Source organism: Phyllosticta citriasiana (assembly GCF_038021145.1).
Source record: "Phyllosticta citriasiana strain CBS 120426 chromosome Unknown IWZ02scaffold_3, whole genome shotgun sequence".
In the NCBI taxonomy this organism is placed as follows: Eukaryota; Fungi; Ascomycota; class Dothideomycetes; order Botryosphaeriales; family Phyllostictaceae; genus Phyllosticta; species Phyllosticta citriasiana.
This window is the reverse complement of record NW_027117280.1, coordinates 2,262,733-2,282,235: the sequence shown is the minus strand read 5'-3', so window position 1 is coordinate 2,282,235 and position 19,503 is coordinate 2,262,733. Positions and strand designations below refer to the sequence as shown.

The 19,503-nt window shown below is 55.3% G+C and overlaps 6 protein-coding genes across 6 annotated transcripts; 2 read left to right on the top strand and 4 right to left on the bottom strand.

The window, feature by feature from the left end:
• Positions 1–878: 878 nt before the first annotated feature.
• IWZ02DRAFT_468292 (putative cytochrome P450) lies at positions 879–2,752 on the top strand (the record flags this gene model as incomplete). Its single annotated transcript, XM_066768618.1, has 6 exons — positions 879–1,275; positions 1,318–1,497; positions 1,544–1,878; positions 1,923–2,062; positions 2,109–2,518; positions 2,565–2,752. 6 exons carry the CDS (start codon positions 879–881, stop codon positions 2,750–2,752), a joined length of 1,650 nt encoding a protein of 549 aa, XP_066625631.1.
• Positions 2,753–3,003: 251 nt separating this feature from the next.
• IWZ02DRAFT_431131 (uncharacterized protein) lies at positions 3,004–3,627 on the bottom strand (the record flags this gene model as incomplete). The annotated part of the gene is made up of 1 exon (XM_066766138.1): positions 3,004–3,627. One exon carries the CDS (start codon positions 3,625–3,627, stop codon positions 3,004–3,006), a length of 624 nt encoding a protein of 207 aa, XP_066625630.1.
• Positions 3,628–5,632: 2,005 nt separating this feature from the next.
• On the bottom strand, positions 5,633–8,797 carry IWZ02DRAFT_371959 (ISWI chromatin-remodeling complex ATPase ISW2; the record flags this gene model as incomplete). The annotated part of the gene is made up of 2 exons (XM_066764598.1): positions 5,633–8,282; positions 8,328–8,797. 2 exons carry the CDS (start codon positions 8,795–8,797, stop codon positions 5,633–5,635), a joined length of 3,120 nt encoding a protein of 1,039 aa, XP_066625629.1.
• Positions 8,798–9,698: 901 nt separating this feature from the next.
• Positions 9,699–12,386, top strand: IWZ02DRAFT_398087 (transcription-silencing protein Clr2-domain-containing protein). The gene is made up of 2 exons (XM_066765602.1): positions 9,699–10,031; positions 10,078–12,386. Exons 1-2 carry the CDS (start codon positions 9,794–9,796, stop codon positions 11,889–11,891), a joined length of 2,052 nt encoding a protein of 683 aa, XP_066625628.1. The 5' UTR covers positions 9,699–9,793; the 3' UTR covers positions 11,892–12,386.
• On the bottom strand, positions 12,387–15,122 carry IWZ02DRAFT_497562 (pre-rRNA-processing protein ESF1). Its single transcript, XM_066770191.1, has 2 exons — positions 14,977–15,122; positions 12,387–14,912 (listed from the first exon to the last, which is right to left on the bottom strand). Exons 1-2 carry the CDS (start codon positions 15,047–15,049, stop codon positions 12,673–12,675), a joined length of 2,313 nt encoding a protein of 770 aa, XP_066625627.1. The 5' UTR covers positions 15,050–15,122; the 3' UTR covers positions 12,387–12,672.
• Positions 15,123–16,793: 1,671 nt separating this feature from the next.
• IWZ02DRAFT_445416 (NADP-dependent oxidoreductase domain-containing protein) lies at positions 16,794–18,273 on the bottom strand. Its single transcript, XM_066767161.1, has 3 exons — positions 17,881–18,273; positions 17,696–17,815; positions 16,794–17,601 (listed from the first exon to the last, which is right to left on the bottom strand). Exons 1-3 carry the CDS (start codon positions 18,190–18,192, stop codon positions 16,867–16,869), a joined length of 1,167 nt encoding a protein of 388 aa, XP_066625626.1. The 5' UTR covers positions 18,193–18,273; the 3' UTR covers positions 16,794–16,866.
• Between the last annotated feature and the right edge of the window lie 1,230 nt (positions 18,274–19,503).

The following is a 19,503-nucleotide window of genomic DNA, read 5'->3' as shown; positions in this document are numbered from 1 at the left end:
GTAAACTTGGACATGACGAACCCCGAAGCACCCAAGACCGACAGACAGGTTTATTGCTCGCTGCAACGACGCACAAGGAGTCAGATAGGCAAACGGCATGTCTTGGCCAGTCGTCTCCAATAATGGCCTGGCTTGGGAGAGTCCTGCTGGATACCTTGAAGACTTAACAGCTGCTTTGGAGATTCCCCGCTTGCAGTCGACAGGATCTGACGTCAGATAAGGAGGACAAGAGCTCTGGACGCACTAAACCATCAGTAGACCCTGCGGATAACTTGCCAATGCCAACATTTCGCGTGGGACACTGCGTGGCGGAGCGTCGCTTTGATACACAGCTCCTCCATCAACAACGGACAGACAACCGACGCCTCCGCTCCGTCGGTCGCAATGCATTGCTCCCGGCGCCACCACATCGCGGCCAAGGGCTTGAAAATCAAGCAAGCCGGACACGCACTGGCTGACAGACTCGTCTTCTACAAGTGATGGACCGCAGGTGCAGCAGGCCATTGAACCGGACGAGGCGAGAAACAAGCGAGCCGTCCAACGAGCTCTCGTCCAATGGGCCGAACCACCTTGTCTACCTGTACTAGGAAGCAACCAACTACTTCGTCATCGTGACACGGACCGGCCCGTGGAGGAATTGATCAGAGGATTGCATGTGCGCTGCGTTCGCCCCATGCTTAGCTTAGCCCCTGCCGCTGTGCCGCATGCACGCGCACCCTCGCCATGATGCGAGCGTGCGTGCGGGGCTCGCGGTGCGTCCGGGGTAGGTCGTCGACGCGTGTGGTGCTCGACAAGTCGACGGTGGGATGATGAAAGGGAATAAAAAGCAGCGGACGAGACGACGTTGTTTTGGGGGGTTGACAAAACATTCCAACAAAATGGTTTTGAATATTCCTCCCTGGCTCGTGGGCGCCTTTGTCGGCCACTTGTCCCACGTCTTGGTCCAGCCCTACGAGATTGATCTGCGCCTGTGGCACGTCCTTGGTTGCTTTGTTGCTTCTTCTGCTGCCATTTATTATGCCAACGTCTTTCTTTTGTCGGCGACGCCCGCCGAAGCGCTGCGGGACCTGGCTGTGGGCATTGCAAGCTTCCTCGCTAGCTTGACCACTTCGATTGTTTTATATCGAGCATTTTTCCATCGCTTGCGCAAAATTCCTGGACCCTTTGCTGCTCGCATCACCAACTGGTGGATTGTCTCTCGAATCGCCAAGACGCAGCAGATGCAAATTGAGTTGCAGAATCTGCACCGTCAGTATGGGGATTATGTTCGGACAGGTATGTCGACGCTGAATGTAGATGATTAAAGCTAATTTGCAGGCCCGCGGGACATTTCCATTGCCGATGCGTCGGCTCTGCCCATTGTGTCGACGCTGCCAAAGTCCATCTTCTACTCGGTGTCGTATCACGACCACAACAAGGTTGGCACGGCCATGACGCGTGATCTGCTAGACCACAAGATGCGGAGAAAGGGATGGGATCTTGCAGTCAACGGCAAAGGTAAGCGGTGATCTTGATTTCTATATTTTGCTCACATATGGAACAGCCCTGGCGAGTTACGACGACCGCGTCCAACAGACGGCCGGCGAACTCATCGGCCAGCTTGTAAATCATCAAGGCAAGCCTGTCGACGCCACCCAATGGATGTCGTACTTTGCGTACGACATTATGGGCCGCGTAGGATACAGCCGCAACTTTGGCCAGCTGCTCGACGGTGCCGAGCACCGCGCGGTGGAGGGATTGCGCAAGTCGCAGGCCATCTTTGGAACGTTGAAGCCGGTCCCGTGGGTGCTCAACTTTTTGATGGCAATCCCGGGGGCAACGGGTGAATTTGGTAGATACGCTGATTGGTGCCGAAACCTGGTGGAGGAAAAGAGAGAGGCAAGTGGCCGACATTGATGCCGAGTGGATTCTGACGTCTCTAGGCATTGAGGACAGAGAAGGAAGCCCAGCCCAATGACATTCTGTCCCATTTACTGCAAGCCAAGGAAGAAGGGGCACGGTACGGTTCCAAGACCAACGAGGCATTGGGCGAAGAGTCGCGCGCCATTGTCATCGCCGGAGCGTGAGTGTCCCATGGTTTCAATGTAGAGGATCTGCTGACGTCTCAGTGACACCACCTCCATTACCCTGACCAACGCCTTCTACTACCTGTCGCTCAACCCCGAGCCTTATCGCAAACTGCAGGCTATTCTGGACGATATATTCCCCGGCGGCCCTGCCACGTTTGAATACGACAAGGTGCGCGACATTCCGCTGCTCGAAGGCATCATCAACGAGTCGATGCGCCTCAAACCGCCCGTCCCAAGTGGCAATTCGCGCGAGACGCCGTCGGGCGGCATCCAAATCGGCGACAAGTGGATTCCTGGCAACGTCAATATTGTGATTCCACAGTGGGTGGTGCAACGCGACGAGCGTTATTTTGAGCAAGCAGACCAATTCATCCCCGAGCGGTGGATCCCAGGCGGCGACAAGTCGTGGATGGTCAAGGAAAAGAAAGCCTTTTTCCCCATGTATGTTGGTAAGTGACTCCTCACCCCTGAGTCGGTACACCCGTTAATTGTCAGGCATGTACCACTGTGCCGGAAAGCAGCTGGCGTTGTGGGAGATGCGGTCTGTCATCTCTCGCGTTGCGCTGCAGTTTGACATTGGTCTTGCGCCGGGTGAGGATGGCCGCGAATTTGACGAAAAGGCTTTGGACACTTTTACCATGGCGTTGCCTCCTCTTCAAATGTGCTTCAAGGAGAGAAAGTGATACACGCAGGAAACAATCGAGATTGAACATGAAAATTGATCGTAGATATCGCTAGTAAGCGAAGGGTATAAACTTGTCCTCTCCTCCCTCCCCAGGCGTCGACTGCCTGAACTCTCGTGCTCGGTCCGTTACGGCATTCCATGGCTTCCGGTCGCTGGGATTATGCGTCGCGGCGCTTGGCTTTGGGTGCTCGGCCTACTGGCCGCATAGACATAATTCAAGATTTGTTGCCTCATCCCACACTGCCGAATTCATCCCAAAGTCCCTAAGGTCCGGCCGTTTCCTTTGATCTCCTGGCGCTCGCGAGGGCGTGGCGGTGCTCGTGAACTCGAACTCGACGAAGGTGCCGATTGGTGGGAGTGCGAGCTGCGTGTCGACGTATTGGAAACTATGCTGTCGGCGCGAGTCGGAACAGAAGAGGAGAGAGGTTGGTCGCGTTTGAGCTCTGGGACGTCGTCCTCGGTCGACCCCACCAGCTCAGGAAGGTGTTTCTTAGTTGACAACGAATCGGAAAAATCAATCCAGCGCACAACCTTGGTGCCAGTCTCGTTGAAGTGAAGACACCACACAAAGTCGTTGGCGTATTTGCCGGTAACGGTGTGGCCATCGGCGCAGAGCCAAAGGCAAATCTTGCGGGCGGGTAAGTCCTCGACAATTTCAACAACGGTCAGTTCGAGCGAGCGAAAGACGTTTCGAAACAAGTTCAAGGAATTGCGCATGCCCTCGTCATCTTGCGTCTTTGCGCCGAGGATGCGGGGGTAAATCTCTCTCGGGGCGTTTCGTTCGCGCAATTCAAAGACGGTGCGTGTGTCGAAGCGCTTCATGGCGTCGACAATGGCCAGGGCGGTTTGGCGCTGCTTGGACATTTGGCCCATCTCGTCGCAGGTGGAGGGTTTGAAGATGGACGAAATGCTAAAGGGCGGTGGCATGGGTTTTATCGTGACGGTCAGACGGATACGGTGAGAGGTCGGTGGGTGGGTCTTTCAATGCTGCGGGCGAGATGGGCGATGGGCGACGGGCGGACTTGGCGGATATACTCGAGCTTTGTTGATGACTTGCGAAGATGGAACGATTTTGCGAACCAAAAGAGGGGATAGCCGGTATTAAGTCGAGCAAAACTCTAACCAGGCTCAACAGCGACGCTGAGATCGGTCAAGGAGACGAGATGGCAGCCACCGACTCGCCGACGGCGTTAATCGTCAGGCCGATCTCACAGACGGTGGAAAATCTTTGCCAGGCCTCACCGCTGCAAGTCGTCGTCGTTGTTGACTCTGACGCGAACCACCCCCAGGTCGCAAGGAACAGCATCCCCTGACCTTTTTCTGGCATCACCCCTGGAGAGCGTTGCAGTCCGGCTTGTGACCACCATCCACCGTCGCCATCTCGATTTACGTCCTTCGACGGCTCGTAGAACAAAACAGTCGGAGCCTGGTCCGGGAACGAGTCAGGTGAACGTGCTCCACAGGCCAATTTTAAACCCCCTTGTGCCCTCTACCACTTCCTTCAGCTTGATACGGACGAGAACTGCTATGCGAGGATGCACCCAGCAACAAAAAAAGGTTGTACCCGCTAATGGAATCCTTTCGGAACAAGAACCTCGTCACCGAAGATCTCTCGACCCACTCGACCGAGGCAGGGACGCTGGCCATGACGTAGGTACCGTTTGGACCACACTCACGGCACCGACGACAGCCGTGTAGCAGTCAAGAGTATCGTCGTAGGTCGTCAGCAGCCCTGAGCACCTTCTTGTCGTCATTGATCTGGTACTTGATATAGCAGTTGATTCGCGTTGACTTTTATTCCCGGTCTGACTCGCTCTCCTCTCGCTCTCCTCAAAAGAGATCACTCAAGCGGGTCGTAGATCCGCATAGCTAAGGTTGCTCCCGTTGTCGTTTCAGCCCAAGTGATGCTTGGCCGTCAAAGCGGTTGTGAGTCCTTCTTCGCGGTGACGTTCGCTTGAAGCTGTTTGCATGATGACGCTCTTCGGGGCCACTGTTACAAAGTGGCTTGCTTCCTCCCGGCGTCGCTGTCAACACGATCAGCGCTTGGCGTGAACCGTCGACTCCACCTGGTTAATGCTCTATCACCACCGTTCGGCCACATTGCAAGGTGTTTTTGACGTCTCCTGGTCATGGGACGGGACCTGAATTGCTTTTGAACCCTGTCGTCAACCTGGGAGTGTTTGATTTGGACTGACAGTCTTCAGCACACGTCCACGTTACGTTTCTCGCTAGCTAGTCAGTGGCATTCGACAGTATCCACAATCTTCGGAATTGACTCGCCGTTGATAGCGTTGCAATCCGAAGTGGCAGGAGCCGATTCTGCTTGCCGTGCGGAAAGAAGCGTTCGCGGATTGCTTCCGCATTCTTCGGCTTTTTCCTTTTGGTTGAGCCACGGGATGACCAGCTTCAAGGCCACTGCATGCTCATTTCCGCAGGAAGCTCTAATTCAAGTCCTTAGCTTTTGCATTGTCAACCTAGATGACGGGACGGGTCGCTCCATACGTCTGTGCTGCGTTTAGTGTAGTCATTGGGTTAAGGTAGTGTTACTGAAGAACTCATTCAGGGGCACGAGCCGCCTCCTGCGGCGTGAAATTCCCCACCATGCGGAAACAGCACTGCAATCCGTTTGAACAACTTGGGCAGCAACAGCATCATCACCAAAACTGCAAAAAGAAATTGTACCCACTCTCATTAATCTGGCAAACGCCTACCTACCGCACGCCAATGGCCAGACCTGGTCGCAAGAGTTGTGGCACAAAACCAAAATCAAATTAGAGAGAGCATTCCTCTCTGAGACTCGACTGACAGCTTCCAAGGAGCATTCAAGCGTCAGTACAGGTTGCTATAGGGAGCATCAAGCCCAACGCGTCTCAGGTCATCAGTTGCCGAATTTGAGCTTCTTAGGAGGACTTGGGCCCCCCTTTAGGCTTTCTGTGGGGTCCTGCGGGGTCAGGGAGAAGTCAAACGAGGCATCCCGCTTCGTGGGGCTTCGACAGGGGGTCGACCAGGAGGTAGATGGTTCAGTCGTGTCGTTAAGGTAGTCGGCAAGACTTGTGCTCTGGGTCGGGCCGTCATCTTCCTGGCTGGCACTACAGCTAAGCAGATTCATGGAATCCTTGCGTTCCAGCTTTGCAGCCTGTGGTGATTGCTGACTCTTGCGAAAGTCTTCCCACGTCATCTCCCATTTCTTCATCTGGCTGGCCGAATATGCCTTGAGATCAGGTGCTGCAAAGTTCAGGTCGCAGCACGCCCGACATTTGATGAAGAAAACGGTTGGATTTGCACCGTAATCCAAGATCTCAAATTCGGGAATCGCAAAGTCCAAAAGCTGGACATGATCAAATTCAAGGCAACCTTCACAGAAAGCAGCGGTACAGAAGCGGCATCTGTACAAGAGACCGCCTACTTCCGACGACTTGCCACTGCAGACGAGACAGCGGTGCTGCGGGCAAGTGTATTGTCCCTTGAAGACCGAAGACTTTGCCGGATCATCTTCCAAGCAATCGCGATGATAAGAACGCGGGCATATGGAGCACTTGATCATTTCTCCGTCGTTCCAGCAGACTTGACAGTAGGTTTGATTGCGCATGGGTGCCTTCTTTTGACGCTTCGGAGAGGCCAGGCTTGGGTCTTTGCCTGCCATTGTGGGGACAGCCTCCCAACCGCCACACTCCAGGCTTTCCTTGCTGACAAGAAAGCCATCGATCTCGACGGTCGTGTTCTTGCCCGTCCTCCTTTGCGTTCGGTCGAGCTCTAGATTCACTGGTGCGTCGGTCCATTCTTTCTCTCGTTCGATGCGCCTTCCGTCAAAGACGGCAGTTTCGACTCGTTCCATGGTGTTCAGCCAGCCTTCCTCATCGACTTCGGCTTCGGCAATAGCTGGATCGACTGGTTTGCACCTCGCGAGAATTTGTTCAAAGTCCCAAGATGCCATGTCAGCGACGTCAATGATGGGCGTCGTCAAAGTCTGCGCGCCACGGCGGAGCAGAGACTTGAGCTGTGTTGTTCCAAGCTGAGGAGCTTCGGCTGTGGACTGAGAGCATTCTGCAGCGTTGTGGAGCGATTTCATCGACTCTGTAATCTTCGCGGAGAGGTAGAGCTTCTTTTCAAGTCTCCCCATCATTTGCTCTTCAACCGTTCCCTGGGTGCAGAGCTTGTAGATGGTGACGGGGTTCTTTTGGCCAATGCGGTGGGCCCTAGCTTCGGCTTGTAGAGTCACTTGAGGGTTCCAGTCTTGATCCAGGAAAATGACCTCGGTCGCTGCTGTAAGAGTAATACCCAGGCCGCCGGCTCTCGTCGAAATAAGCATCACGCTGATTTCTGCCCGTGGATCATTGAAGAGGCGCATCATCAGACTCCGCCGAGCTCTTCCGCATTGACCATCGATCCGCAAAGACTTGAAGGCGTCGAGAATTGTTATTAGGTCCTCTGTCAAGTCAAGCATTCCCGTGAATCCGGAGAAAATGAGGACTTTTCTCTTTCTCACGAGAACAAGCTCGCGAAGGACTTTTTCCAGGACGATGAATTTCCCAGACGATTGGATTACGTGGGGGCCAAGCTGGTACGGATCTGGCTCGACGTTTGGAAGAAGATATGGGTGATTGCAGCATTTTCGGAGCTGCATGACCAAGTTCATCAGCCGCTGGAACTCACCGCTGTTGTCCTTCTTTTCATTGATACCGCCCTCTGACCTAGGGGGAGTTGAGGCGGGCAAGGGAGACTTCAATCCTGAGGGATTCTCCTTGTCCTTCGTGTCGGCAAAAACCTCATTAAGAAAGAGGTCGCCCTGATGAGTGATGAGGTGCATGTAGAAATCCCGCTGCATCGGGGTCAAGGGGACGTAGAGAAGAACTTCTGTCTTTGGCGGAAGACCCAAGTTGACGTCCGGACTGTTCTTGAGTCGTCGTAGCATCAAGAGCTCAAGCAGTTTCCGCGAATCGTTCATCACGCTCATGTCGACTGAGCCTTTGGCGAGATTGAACGACTTTTTGAATAAGTTCTTCGATTTTGCGCAAAACACGTCCGGTAAGAGCCAGTGCAAAATCGACCACAGCTCGGCAAGGTCGTTTTGCAGGGGAGTTCCAGTCAACATGAGGCGGAACTCTGTGCTGATGGACTGGAACGTCTTGGCCACTTGCGTTTTGCTATTCTTCAAGGTGTGACCTTCGTCCAAGACAACATATCGCCAGACGAATGCTGTCTTGAACCAGGCTTGTTCGGCGACAAAAGTGTCGTAAGTGGTGACAATGATTTTGTAGTCCTCCTCGTTGCTGCTGAGCTTGCGGTCGTGGCCAGTAGCTAAGCGTTTGAGGTGCTGGCGCTCAGCTTTACCGCCGTGTAGGCTTAGAACCTTGAGGCTAGGCGTCCACCTTTTTGCCTCTGAAACCCACGAGCTCAACACGCTCAACGGACAAACGACGAGATAGGGTCTATTTTCAGCGTCTTGAGTTTGACGGTGCTCCTCAACCCATGAGAAGAGCGAGAGGGTCTGCAAGGTCTTTCCCAGACCCATCTCATCGCCGAGGATGCTGTACGGTGATTAGCAGAGCCGGCCAGATGTATGAAGTACTTACCAGGGCATCCCATTTTGATGCATGTGGACCAGAAACGACAGTCCAGACATTTGGTGCGGCTTTAGAGTGGCAGTCACACCGGCAGGCTGCCCTGCCAGCTGCACGTAGTCGACAATCTTCGGCTGGCTCTCGAGACGTGCGACGTAGTTTTGCTCAGGCAGCAGCGGAAGGAAGAGTTCTTCATACTGCTTCAGGAATCGATCGCGCTTCACTTTGGTAACCTTGGCAATTTCTTCGCGCACTTGCTTTCTGGCGGAAGGCGGCTTGACGGGTGAGCGCAAGGGGGATGACTGCAAGTCTGAGGAAATTTGAAACTTAGGCTCCTTGGTTGTGCGCCTGGGCGAGACTCCTGGAAATGTGAGCTTTCGCACGGAGTAAGTCTTTGGCGTATTCTTCGGTCGCTGCGAGCGACGAAGAGACGGGCTGTCTGGTGTTCCAACACCATTCACAGAAGCGTCTTCGCCCTGCATGCACGATAAGAGGTATGAAGGCGTAGACGGAGATGCTGGAAGAGTTCTTGTGGGCGTGTAAGGTACCTGCTCCGTGTCGCTGATGCCGATGGTAGGCGACTTTTGAGCATTGTCAACTTTATCTTCACCTGCATATGCTTCTTCTTCGTCGACGGAGGGATTTGGGGTCGAGACTGCATTTCCCGTCTCAGCCAAGGTGTTGAGGTCGGACTCGTCAGTCTCATCAACGACGTAGATTGGGGACGAATAGCTTTTGCCGGCGAGAAAAGGTTGCGGCAAGTCATCAGCAGGGTCGTTTTCAGCGTAGGTCAAGTCGATGCATGGAGGATTCGTGTTTGCGCCACTCTCATTGGTAGATACTGGTCCCAGATCATTGGTCCAATTCTGGTTCATTGATCGACCAGAATCTTTGGCGAAGAGGGAAGGAACACCATTGTAGAGGTCTGTAGCAGCCAAGTCCCGAGTTCCAGTGGCGTGGGTGAAGAGAGACTGCGAAGAGGGGTTGGATTGAGCTTTTTGAGGCGTCGGCGACCATTGCTCAATTGATGGTTGACGAGGCTTGACACTGGGAGGAGGACTTCGGTTGATTCCGAACGAGCTCACAAGCTCCGAAATCGACTGGCGTTTTTGCTTGTTTGCTGCAGCTCTAGATGAGCCATTGGCGGGCTCTAGAGGGCCCATTGCGTGTGATGTTTGCGTCAACCAAAGTTGCAGCGAATGGGTCAAATGTTGGTTGACAAGAGGGTGCGGGGAGGGAGTTGTATCGTGGTGGTGGCGTCCAAAATATACAGGCCCATACAGGAATCCTTGGGTAGGTACGCGGCCGGATCTCGGGAGACGCGTCGACGCGTTCACCCCGCGGGCCGCACCGCCTTCCTTGGGTTGATTCTGCCACCGCTGCCGCGTGTTTGATCTCATGGCGGCTGCGGCCAGCGCACTCGACATCCGTCCGCTCGACATCGACAAGCTCGCCCGCCCCACGGCCATGGGATCAAGATGACTCCGTATTGGCCCATTTACATTCGCCGGAGTGATGGCAAATCTGAGCTCTCCGGAGGCAAAAAGCGGGAGAAGAATGAGCCCACCCCCGAACAGCTAGACGACAAGCCCAACGCCAATGGCATCAGCGACTTTTATCGCCCCATCTTGGAGAACGAGGCCAAGCATCTAGACTGGCGCCGCAAGCTGGGTGGTATGCTTCTGAGGGAACTGAGCCAGTCTGGAGAACACCAACGTAAGTGAGAGCCCCGACTTGACGGTACGCCGCTGACGCCGCGAAGACAAGGCAGCCATTCTCGCCCATTTCCCCGAGAACTACCGTCTATTCGAACACATCAAGTCGAGAGCACACGATGGCGATCCACAATCCAAAAGGGCGTCCAAGAATCATGCCGGTGGAGGCCACGACCGCCAAGATGCCTACCTCTACGGCCACCCCGACGGCCGAAAGAAACGATATCGAAGCCCAGCCGACTTTTTTCCTCACCTCCTCTGGCTAGCGACGGACAAGACTGGGGACCCGGGTAACTGTGCTTGCAAGATTTGCTGCCCGGAGGAGTTTCAGGAAGACAAGTCGTCTGCGAAGAGGGAGGCCACCACACCAACGCCGGGTCCGCAGTCCCAGGCCGCAACGCCCGTGCAGTCTCCTGTGAATCCACGGTCAGGCCGCATGTCTCCATCCGTGGTGATTCCCCGACCAAGCTCGAGTCTGCTGGCTCAAAACTCCGCCCAGGCAAGACCTGCCTCCCAACCAGCCCCAGCGCCGCGCGCGGCTCCGCGCCCAGCTCCGCAGCCCCAACTGCCAAATCCCCCGCAGGCCGTTCAGCAGAACAGGCCGACGCCGCTCCCAGCGCTTCCATTTCCGGACTTCCAGTTCGATATGCGCTGGAATCATTTGCTTTTCAGGCCGGGAGAAGTAGTATGGCACAGTCGAGGAGATGCATGGGGTCTGGGCGTGGTTATCCGTCGGTACCTGACCGAAATTCCCAACCGTGGAATAGAGCGAAACTATATCATCCAGCCCCTCTCGAATCCCATAGAGCAACTCCGCCCGGTGCACCACTCTGAGGAGCGTTTGCTGCGTCCGTGGCTTGCCTGGTCTCCTCCCCCGTTGACCAATGAGGTTTTGCAGAACCGACCCGACGTCTCATTCAACAATGTCGATTGGCAGGCTGTTCTCAATGGGCAATTCGGTCAGGGCAATGCTGAAGTCGATGGCAGCATCCTTGCCGCCAAAGCCATAGATGTCTCATTTACTCTCCTTCACCTACTCAACGGCACGACGCGCAGCAACCCTCAATTCGAGGAACGTCACTGGGGCGGCATCTTCCTCGGCGCTGAAAAGATTTGGGTCGGAGAGCCTGTGCGAGTTCGACTCGAAGCGCCGGTTCAGAATCCCGTCCTCGTCATTGTCGACATTGTTGAACGCGTCGAGCTTGGAAGGCCAAATCCTCGCAGCAGTATCCACGTCGTTGGCGATCTTTACCACTTCTTTACCACCCAGCCGCCGCCAAACTCGGTCATGCCGCCTGTCGACCACCTTCCAACCCGCTTGGCCAACGATCTCGTCCTGCGCAATCGTTGCTCAGTTCCTGCCGGCCGTCTCTGCGCTTGGAAACTCCTCAAGCCCCACTGTGCCCTCTCGCTCGATTCTATCCGTGGCCGCTGGTACGAGTCTAACGTGCTCCTTCCCATGATCCAGCCCGAAGCAGAATTCATAGAGGCCCGTCGACGCGGCAACATTGACGACGCGGACCCCTGGCTCAACGGTCGTGGTGACTCGTCCGGGCAGCAGCGCGTGCTGGGCGTGAGGCAACCAGAGCGGCGCGACGCGCTTGGCCGTGCAGTCCCCGACGGCACGCGCATCCACGACGCCCTCGAGCCAATGACTCCAGCTGAACTGGCGGCGCTGACAGGCGTAGTGCCGCCGCAAATGCAGGCACAGCAGCAGACGCAAGGCCAACCGCCAGCCGGCTTCGAAGGGACCGCTTTCGGCGAAATGGACGCCGACATGCACGAGTTCATGAACCTAGAGAATGACTTTACGAATCTTTCCCAGGGCGGCGGCGCCAATGGCTCCATAGGATGGGGTTGAAGCGGACCCGAGAAGAATCGACACCAAAGTCAGAGGACTTGTAAATTATACTACAACATGGCTGCGGCCACTTGCCTGGAACGCACACTGCGTTCTGTTGCTCCCCGTCCACCCGTTGTGGACACCACTGCATCGTCGTTGCTACGGTTTGTCTGGCTTGCTTGCTTTGCTGCAAGAATACCCCACAATCAACGCTCCCGCCACGAATGGAGGGACCAAGAAGGTCGCATGTGCCGGCCGGAATTGCTATCAATGGAGTCCGACAGAGAAATTGAATGAGATGGATGGAAGAGAGGTGGTGAGTGTAGTGCAATGCAGGAAGCAGAAGTGCCCTCTGGCGCCACCACCGTAAGAGGTCATCGTTGATTTAGTTGGTCATAATTAGCTACCTAGGTAGTCACTTCGCTATTCGGATATCCTGCGATATGTACATAGTCAGTCAGTCGATGATACATACCAATTAAGCCGGCTTTTTTCTATCTACGATACTTTACATCGCGATTGTGGTGCAGTGAGCAACTTGGTGTTTTCAGTCTCTGCCACACCTACGCAGCAGAGGAAGCCGCCGTCATTTTCGTTTCCATTTCGCCCTTCACTTCGCGATCTATCTAACATTCGTCGTTCGCTCGCTGCTCTGAAGAAAGAAGAACTTTTCCCATCATCTTCGAAGCCCCGACGCCGTACCAATGCCAAAGGAACAAGGAAGGTTTAGATGTTCCCTCCTACATATTCTACATCCCAACACATCCCTCCGACAGCACCACCCTACCTGCGCACCCATTCACGCCCTCCCCTTCTTCCCCGTCGCCGCCGTCCTCCTCTTAACCTTCTCGACCAACTTCTTCAAGTCCTCTCCATTCGCCCCCTCCCCACCCCTACCATCATCATCATCATCCCTTGCACTCCTCCTCGCCTTCTTGCCCGCCGGCGCGCCGCGCTCGACCAGCGGCGCATCGCCGTCGGCAGGATCGTCACGCTCAGCGCGAGTCTTCCGCTTCTTGCGGCCCTCCTCCAGCAGCGCCGTCATACCCTGCGTGCGCTTGAAGCGCGGATTCGTCGGATCAATCGCATACTCATGGCTATCGAAGACGGCCTTGAAACGGGGGTCTGCCGTATCCATGTGGAAGCCCGATTGCTCCTCGTCATCGATCGCGGCGCTACTCTTCTTGCTCTTCTTTCCTTTGCCTTTGCCCTTGCGCCGCGCTTCCTTTTCCGCCTTCTCGATCGCCTTCATGTCGAAGTGGCGGAGTTTGGCGTCGGCGCCTTCGTCGGCCATGAGGAGTTTCAATTGTGCACGTTCGGCGGCGGCGGCTGTGGCGGCGGCGGCGCGTTCTTCGGCTGCACGTTGCTTGGAGGCCTTTTTGGCGGCTTTGGCGGCGCGCTGCGTTTCGCCGGCTGGGTCGGTGAAGAAAGGGTCGTTGAAGGGGTCGTCGTCTGCGTTCTCCTCGTTTGCTGCTGCGTTGGCGTTGTCCTCGAGGGCAGACTCCTCGGCGTCGCTGGCGGCGTTTTGGGCTGCGGCTTGCTCGTCGCTAATGACGCCGGTGCGCGCGGCTTTGGCGCGCTCTTTGCGGCGCTGCTTGCGTTCCTTTTCTTTGCGGATATACCTGTCTCTTGTTGATTCTTCCGGTGCGTTTTCAAAGATGCCCTTGCCAGAGTCGTCCTTGGTCTTCTTGTTGCTGGACGAGAGTCCAGATGTGAAAGTGATTTGCATGTCGCCCACTGGCCCGTCATTGCTCTTCTTCTTGGACACGAAACCGCTGTCGAGGCCCAGCGCCGCGCGCAGCTTGGCAGCCTTCTCCTCTCGCGCCTTCTTCTTGTCGTGTGTTGTAGTGCTGGCGGCTTCGTCTTCGGATGAAATCGCCTCGTCCGACTCGTCGTCTGAGCTGTCCGTGCCAATGTATGCCTTGAGGTCATTCTCGTCAATCTCCTTTTGGCTGAAGGCGCGCTTTTGGACCTCTTTGCGCGTCGTGTCGTCCGCATCCCAGGTCAGCTTGACGCGCGAGTGCGTCAGGGCGTCCGTCACAAATTCATTCGGTTTGTAGCCGTCGGGGACGCGCGAGCACTCGTCACGCGGCTTGTCCTCATCGAAGCTGACGTCGTCTGGCACGAACCGCATGTCGAAAAAGTTGGCTGACGAAAGATACTCGCGGCCGTCCATGTTGTCGTAGAGGTGTCTTGCGGTTGCGGCCGAATCGCACTCCACCAGAGCATAGTAATATCTCAAACGTTCCAGCTGGTACTGGCGGAGCGCCTTCGAGTCAAACTCCTCTCCCTTGTCCTCTTGCAACAGGTCCTGCTTGATTCTTTCGTCTTCCGAGTCCGAGTCTTCCTCCAAATCCGAGTCGTCCTTCTTCTTCTTGGAGAATATCTCGCGCGGCGGCCCCTCGAGCTCCTCCCTCTCCATGCGCTCCCGCCCAAACTCGCTGGGATAAACCGTAACCTTCAGTATCCGTCCCTCGGCCGGGGTAAAGCTCGATGCCACCGCCAAGAGGTCCGTCGCATGGATGTTGTCCCAGTCGAGGTTGACCACGGCAATCCTCGCCGTCGCCTCTTCCATCTCATCCACCTGCTGATCATTGCCATTATTCGGAAACTCGACCGCCTCGTCAGAGACGTCGGCTTCATTTTCGTCGTCGTCGTCGTCATCATCGCTCTCGTCTTCTGAAGATGAGAAACCGCCGTCGCGTGCGGGATCATATTTGCGATCGACGCGCGCAAGTTCGCGCTGGACCTCGTCGTCGTCGTCCGCTTCGTCCGACTCGTCGGCAGCTGGGTCATCGTGCTTTTCCGAGTCCTCATCCTCGTCATCATCCTCGCCTTCAACGCGGTATATGCGCTCCAGCTCCTTCTTGCCCGCGTCTTTCGAAACTTTGCGTCCGTATCGGTCCACCGAGGCCTTTTTGGAAAAGTCGTCGTCCTTGAGCATGTGCGCAAAGCGCTTGTCGAGAGTGACGCGCGTGTTCTTTTTCGAGGGCAGCCTGAAGCGGGGATCCGTGAGCATCTTGTTGAAGCGAGGGTCATCTTGAGAATTTTCTGTTAGCGATTTCTTCGTTCCAATGGCGGATTGGTGTTGCGCCAGACTTACTGACGGTCAAGCCGCTGGGCTTTGGGGCATTGCCCTTGCCCTTGTGGGCTGTTTGCTTGGTTGGTTTAGGCATGTTTGATCAGGCGTATCTCTACTAGTAAATGGACTAGCAGAGGAGACAGTGTGCTGGTACAGGTAGCGAGGCCGCGGCAAAAGAATCTTGGGAGAGAAACTGTCGACGAACAGAATTTGGGACCAGTCTTATCGATACTGCGCCACAAACAGTGTGGCATTGAGTGAGCACAGATCAGCCCGCAGTGGCCGCAACTGTGGCGCAACCACACAACGCTCCTCCTGCGTTCCAGAAACGCGCACAGCGACACAGTCGATGTCGAAAGACATTCTCTGGTGTTTTCAGATACGTCTAGAAAGCCATCCAATTTGTTTCTTTGGAGTATTCTTTCACAACCGCAGTCGCACGTTGGGAGCATTCCGCCATTATAGCAAGTGGGAACTCACTCTTGTCGTGGCTGTTTGAATTTAGGTCGTTTCTATTCAGAGAGACTTTGAACGAAGACACTCCCGCCGGTATTTTTCAAAGTTCAAGACACTCCAATCGACCTAGAAATCAACAGTGAAAGCTGTGGTGTAATGCCCGGGACTATTATCGCTTCCAGACATGCGCCATCAACATCATAGCAGCGCAAACAAATTGGCAAAAACAATCAATCGTAGAGCTATACTTGCGCCCTCCTACAACGCCCATGACCAGGAAGCTGGTCCAACGACGAGGTACACCTATCCAGACGACATTCGAATGGAATCTCGAAACGGGCGCCGCCACGCGACCCGAACCCGACCTCACACGCGCCCAACCAACGCACCTCCCTGATTGGTCGCAAGGGCCCGGCTACATATCGATAAAGGCTCCCCGCCCAAGAATGGAAAGCGTCCGGCAGCGGGATGTGGGGTCTGGTGGGGAGAGAGTCACGCACGTCATAGGCCAGCACCCGACACGCTCACCTTCCTTACCTCACCTTACCTCCGCTCACCTGCACATACTTCATACATACCTTGCCCATATACCTTGCCCCAGCCATCAGGGTGTATGTACGCACTGGACACCTCCTCCTGTCTTTCAATCCATACATACAACGTCAACGCTCTCACCACACGTCTGAACTGTCCGTCAGACAGTCCGGTTGCCCAGAATGGCGTTCAATGGCTATGTGAAGTAAGTTGCGTTCAGTTGTTGTGGTGGTCTTGACGTCACAACACTTGCCCACCCACCTACCCACCAACACACCACACACCCTCTCCCCCGGGCACCCTCCTCTCCCAAACAACACCACTAACACCCCCACGCACCCCCACAGCCGCCGCAGCGTCCTCTTCTTCGCCGTCGCCACCTTGACCGGCTCGTACCTGATCGCAAAGTCCAACACCGTGCGCGCCAAGACGGCGCAGATGCAGACGGCGCAGCAGAAGGAGATGGGCAAGGATTTCGGTGTTGATACGAGTCGTTCGGGTAGGTTTGGTCTTCTGAGGGGTTTGGTTGCGTGGGCGCGCTGACGGGTTGGTCTTAGGTGGTGGGGTTTGAGTGATGGATCTTTGGTGATGGCGGTGGGTGAGGTGTTGCAACGCAGGCTGTTGGCTGCTATGCAGGAGTTGTTGGCGGTCAGGTATGTGAGAGAGGGGAGCGGAGGGTGTTGAGGTGACACGAGGGCGTTTTCTCGGGATTCATCGGACCATGGCACGCAGACGAGCCCATACGAAGAGAAGACAGAAAATGGTGTATGATAAAAATACGTCGAGCATTGGAAGTAGCTGGGTTGTTTTCACCAAAAGGATTCGTGTCTATCTAGCATGTGCCAATTTATCAGATTTAGGGGAGACTCAACATTCAATTTCTTACATGGAGGCTACTTGTGACATGCATTCTTCCGCGACTTAAGCCTTCCTCGGCTTGATGGGCTGCGGCTTGGGCACGGTATCGACGCTGCCAGTCGCCTTGACCAAAACAATATCGCCCGTGCTCATGTCTGTGCGGAACTTCTGCTGCCCAAACATCTCAAACAGCATGCTGTACGGGAAACCGACATCGAACTCGACCGCATCCTCAATCTCGCGAATCTCCTCGGGGCTCAGCTCAATGCTCAGCGCCGCAATGTTGCCCTCCAGATGCTCCTTCTTGCGGCCACCAACGATGGGGAAGACGTAGGGCGCCTTGTGCATGACGTACGCGAGCGCGACGCCCGTCAGGTGCGTGCCGGGCCGCTTGGTCGCGGCAATCTTCTCGAGCACCTTGGAGATGGCGCGCTGCTTGTCGGTAGGGCCCCACAACTTGCGGCCCTCGGCGCTGCCCTCGGCCACGGCCTTGAACTGCTCTTCCGTCTTGAAGTGGCCGCCGCCCAGCGCGCCCCACGGCGCCAGCGCCATGCCCTCGTCCTGGCACATGGGCAGGATCTCGCGCTCGAAGTCGCGATCCGAGGCTGACCATCGCCCTTGGTACACAGAGAACGTCGTCAGCGCGTGGTCTCGCGCGTATTGGTTGGCTTTGGACGCGATCCAGGCGGGCGTGTCTGAGATGCCGATGTACAGGATCTTGCCGGCCTTGACGAGGGCGTCGAGGTTTTGCATCAGTTCGGGGATCGATGTGCTGAAGTCCCACCAGTGGAGGTACAGCTGTCAAACGCATTAGCTAGGCTGCGCTGTTGGGGGAAGATGAGGGGCATTCAGTATGAGGGGATACTCCGTTCGAGTAAGAGAGCAAACATACCAAGTCAATGTAGTCCGTCTGCATTTTCTTCAAACTGGCCTCAACGCTCAACCTCAAGCTCTTGTTGTGGTTGCCCTGGAAGTTGGTCTTGAGCTGCTCGGGCTTGCCCTGACGATAATTCTACGCGCCATCCATGTCAGCAAATCCACTTCGACATCAACGAACCAACAAGCAGCTCCTCCTACCGTCGTGAACTTGGTAGCAATGACCATCTGGTCACGCACGCCGCGCTCCCTCATCCAGTCGCCAATCCACTGCTCCGACTCCTCGGACTGGTAGTTGTTGGCCGTGTCGATGAAGTTGCCGCCTTGCTCGTAGAAGTAGTCGAGGATCTCGTACGTCGTCTTCTTGTCGCACTTGCCCATTAATTCCCTCCAGCTGTCGCCGAAGTTCATGGCGCCAAGGCAGAGCGGCGACACGCGGATGCCCGCATTGGGGGAGAGAATGCGGTGGTAGCCGAGAGCCGACTTGGGAGGAGGAGCAGCTGCGAAGGCCATTGTCTTGGTGGTTCTGGTTTGGTTGTGGTTTTGTTTGGGTTGTGCGTTGGTGGTGTGAAGGCTTTGGGATGCTGAGTTGGATGGCACTAGATGTGATGAATCGATGGCCTTTTATACGAGAAACCGGTCCTCCAGGCAGTGCATTCGAATTGTTGCCATTGCTTCCTTGTCCGGCCTGAGCTCATGGCGTCTGTTGATTGGGCGTAAATCCGCCACACGCCGTGGCCGTCTCCGCCTTGTTCCCGCAGAATCCCAACATGGCTAGAAGGTGGAGAACAGCTGAACTGCGGGCATTAGGTGCGGCCAAAACTCTGAATCGACTGATCTGCAGGGTGGAGTGAGTGGTGTAGCTGTGATGTAGCTGGACAACAGGGTGCGGAGGAGACATCATTGTGGCCACACTGCGGCTGGAATTTCGTCGGGAGAACTCAGACCTCACGGTGCTGTGTTTTACTAAGGTATGAGTGATGCTTAGTGAACATTCATTTACTACCGCAGCTGCGTCCATGGAGCATTTGTTCGCCTCCGCAACCGAGTCTTAGGAGCAGTCGATCACAACGCAGCAAGACCCAGGGCGTCTCATTTCATTTGATACCGCAGAAAAGGCATGACAGCACAAGCAAGCCGAGGGTGGAAGACAACAGAGACAGACCTAGTCGAGACATAAACGAGGACTTGGGAGCAGAGAGAGGCGGGGATCCCGAACAGGGGCAGGGGCCGCCTCATCTACTTACTTGGCCATAGCTCCAAGAGCTAGCTCTTACACCACCACAAGACGGAATTAACGGAAATAATCGTTCAAGAACCGCCTGCACACGGGTATTCGAGTACCCACAAGGTACGAAAAGGTGCATAATACCTCTTTGTCTCCGGGCTGTGACGACTGACGGACGAACATCATGGACGGACGAGTTGCGGAAGTGTTTAATCCTCGTGAAGGTGGAGTTAGGTTGTATGATCGCGTAACGGCCGAGCAGGCAACCACGAGATGCCTTTAGGCCAAGCTGGCTGGCCGAAGGAGATGATAACAACACATCATTGTTCAGAAACAGGTGGAAAATAAGACCCTGTTTCCATTCATCGCAGCAGGTGCTGCTGCATGTAAGACTAACAAAAGATTGCGTAGAAAAGGAAGCCATCATCTCTTTTTGTCTCTTCTTCCCTTCCTTCTCTTTGGTCTGTTTTGTAAAGCAAAGCAACATTCTGATGAGCGACGAGCGAGTGAGTGTCAAAAAGGAGACGATCCAAGAGCAGTAAAAGACATTAACAGCCCAATGATGCTGAGGCGCTGGAAAACTAGGTAGGTAGGTA

Coding starts and splice junctions, on each gene's coding strand:
- IWZ02DRAFT_398087 (XM_066765602.1), top strand. CDS start 9,794: ATGACTCCGTATTGGCCCATTTACATTCGCCGGAGTGATGGCAAATCT. Junction 10,032..10,077: donor CCAGTCTGGAGAACACCAAC/GTAAGTGAGAGC, acceptor GACGCCGCGAAG/ACAAGGCAGCCATTCTCGCC.
- IWZ02DRAFT_497562 (XM_066770191.1), bottom strand. CDS start 15,049: ATGCCTAAACCAACCAAGCAAACAGCCCACAAGGGCAAGGGCAATGCC. Junction 14,913..14,976: donor GCCCAGCGGCTTGACCGTCA/GTAAGTCTGGCG, acceptor AAAATTCTCAAG/ATGACCCTCGCTTCAACAAG.
- IWZ02DRAFT_445416 (XM_066767161.1), bottom strand. CDS start 18,192: ATGGCCTTCGCAGCTGCTCCTCCTCCCAAGTCGGCTCTCGGCTACCAC. Junction 17,816..17,880: donor TTGCTACCAAGTTCACGACG/GTAGGAGGAGCT, acceptor GATGGCGCGTAG/AATTATCGTCAGGGCAAGCC. Junction 17,602..17,695: donor AGACGGACTACATTGACTTG/GTATGTTTGCTC, acceptor TGCGTTTGACAG/CTGTACCTCCACTGGTGGGA.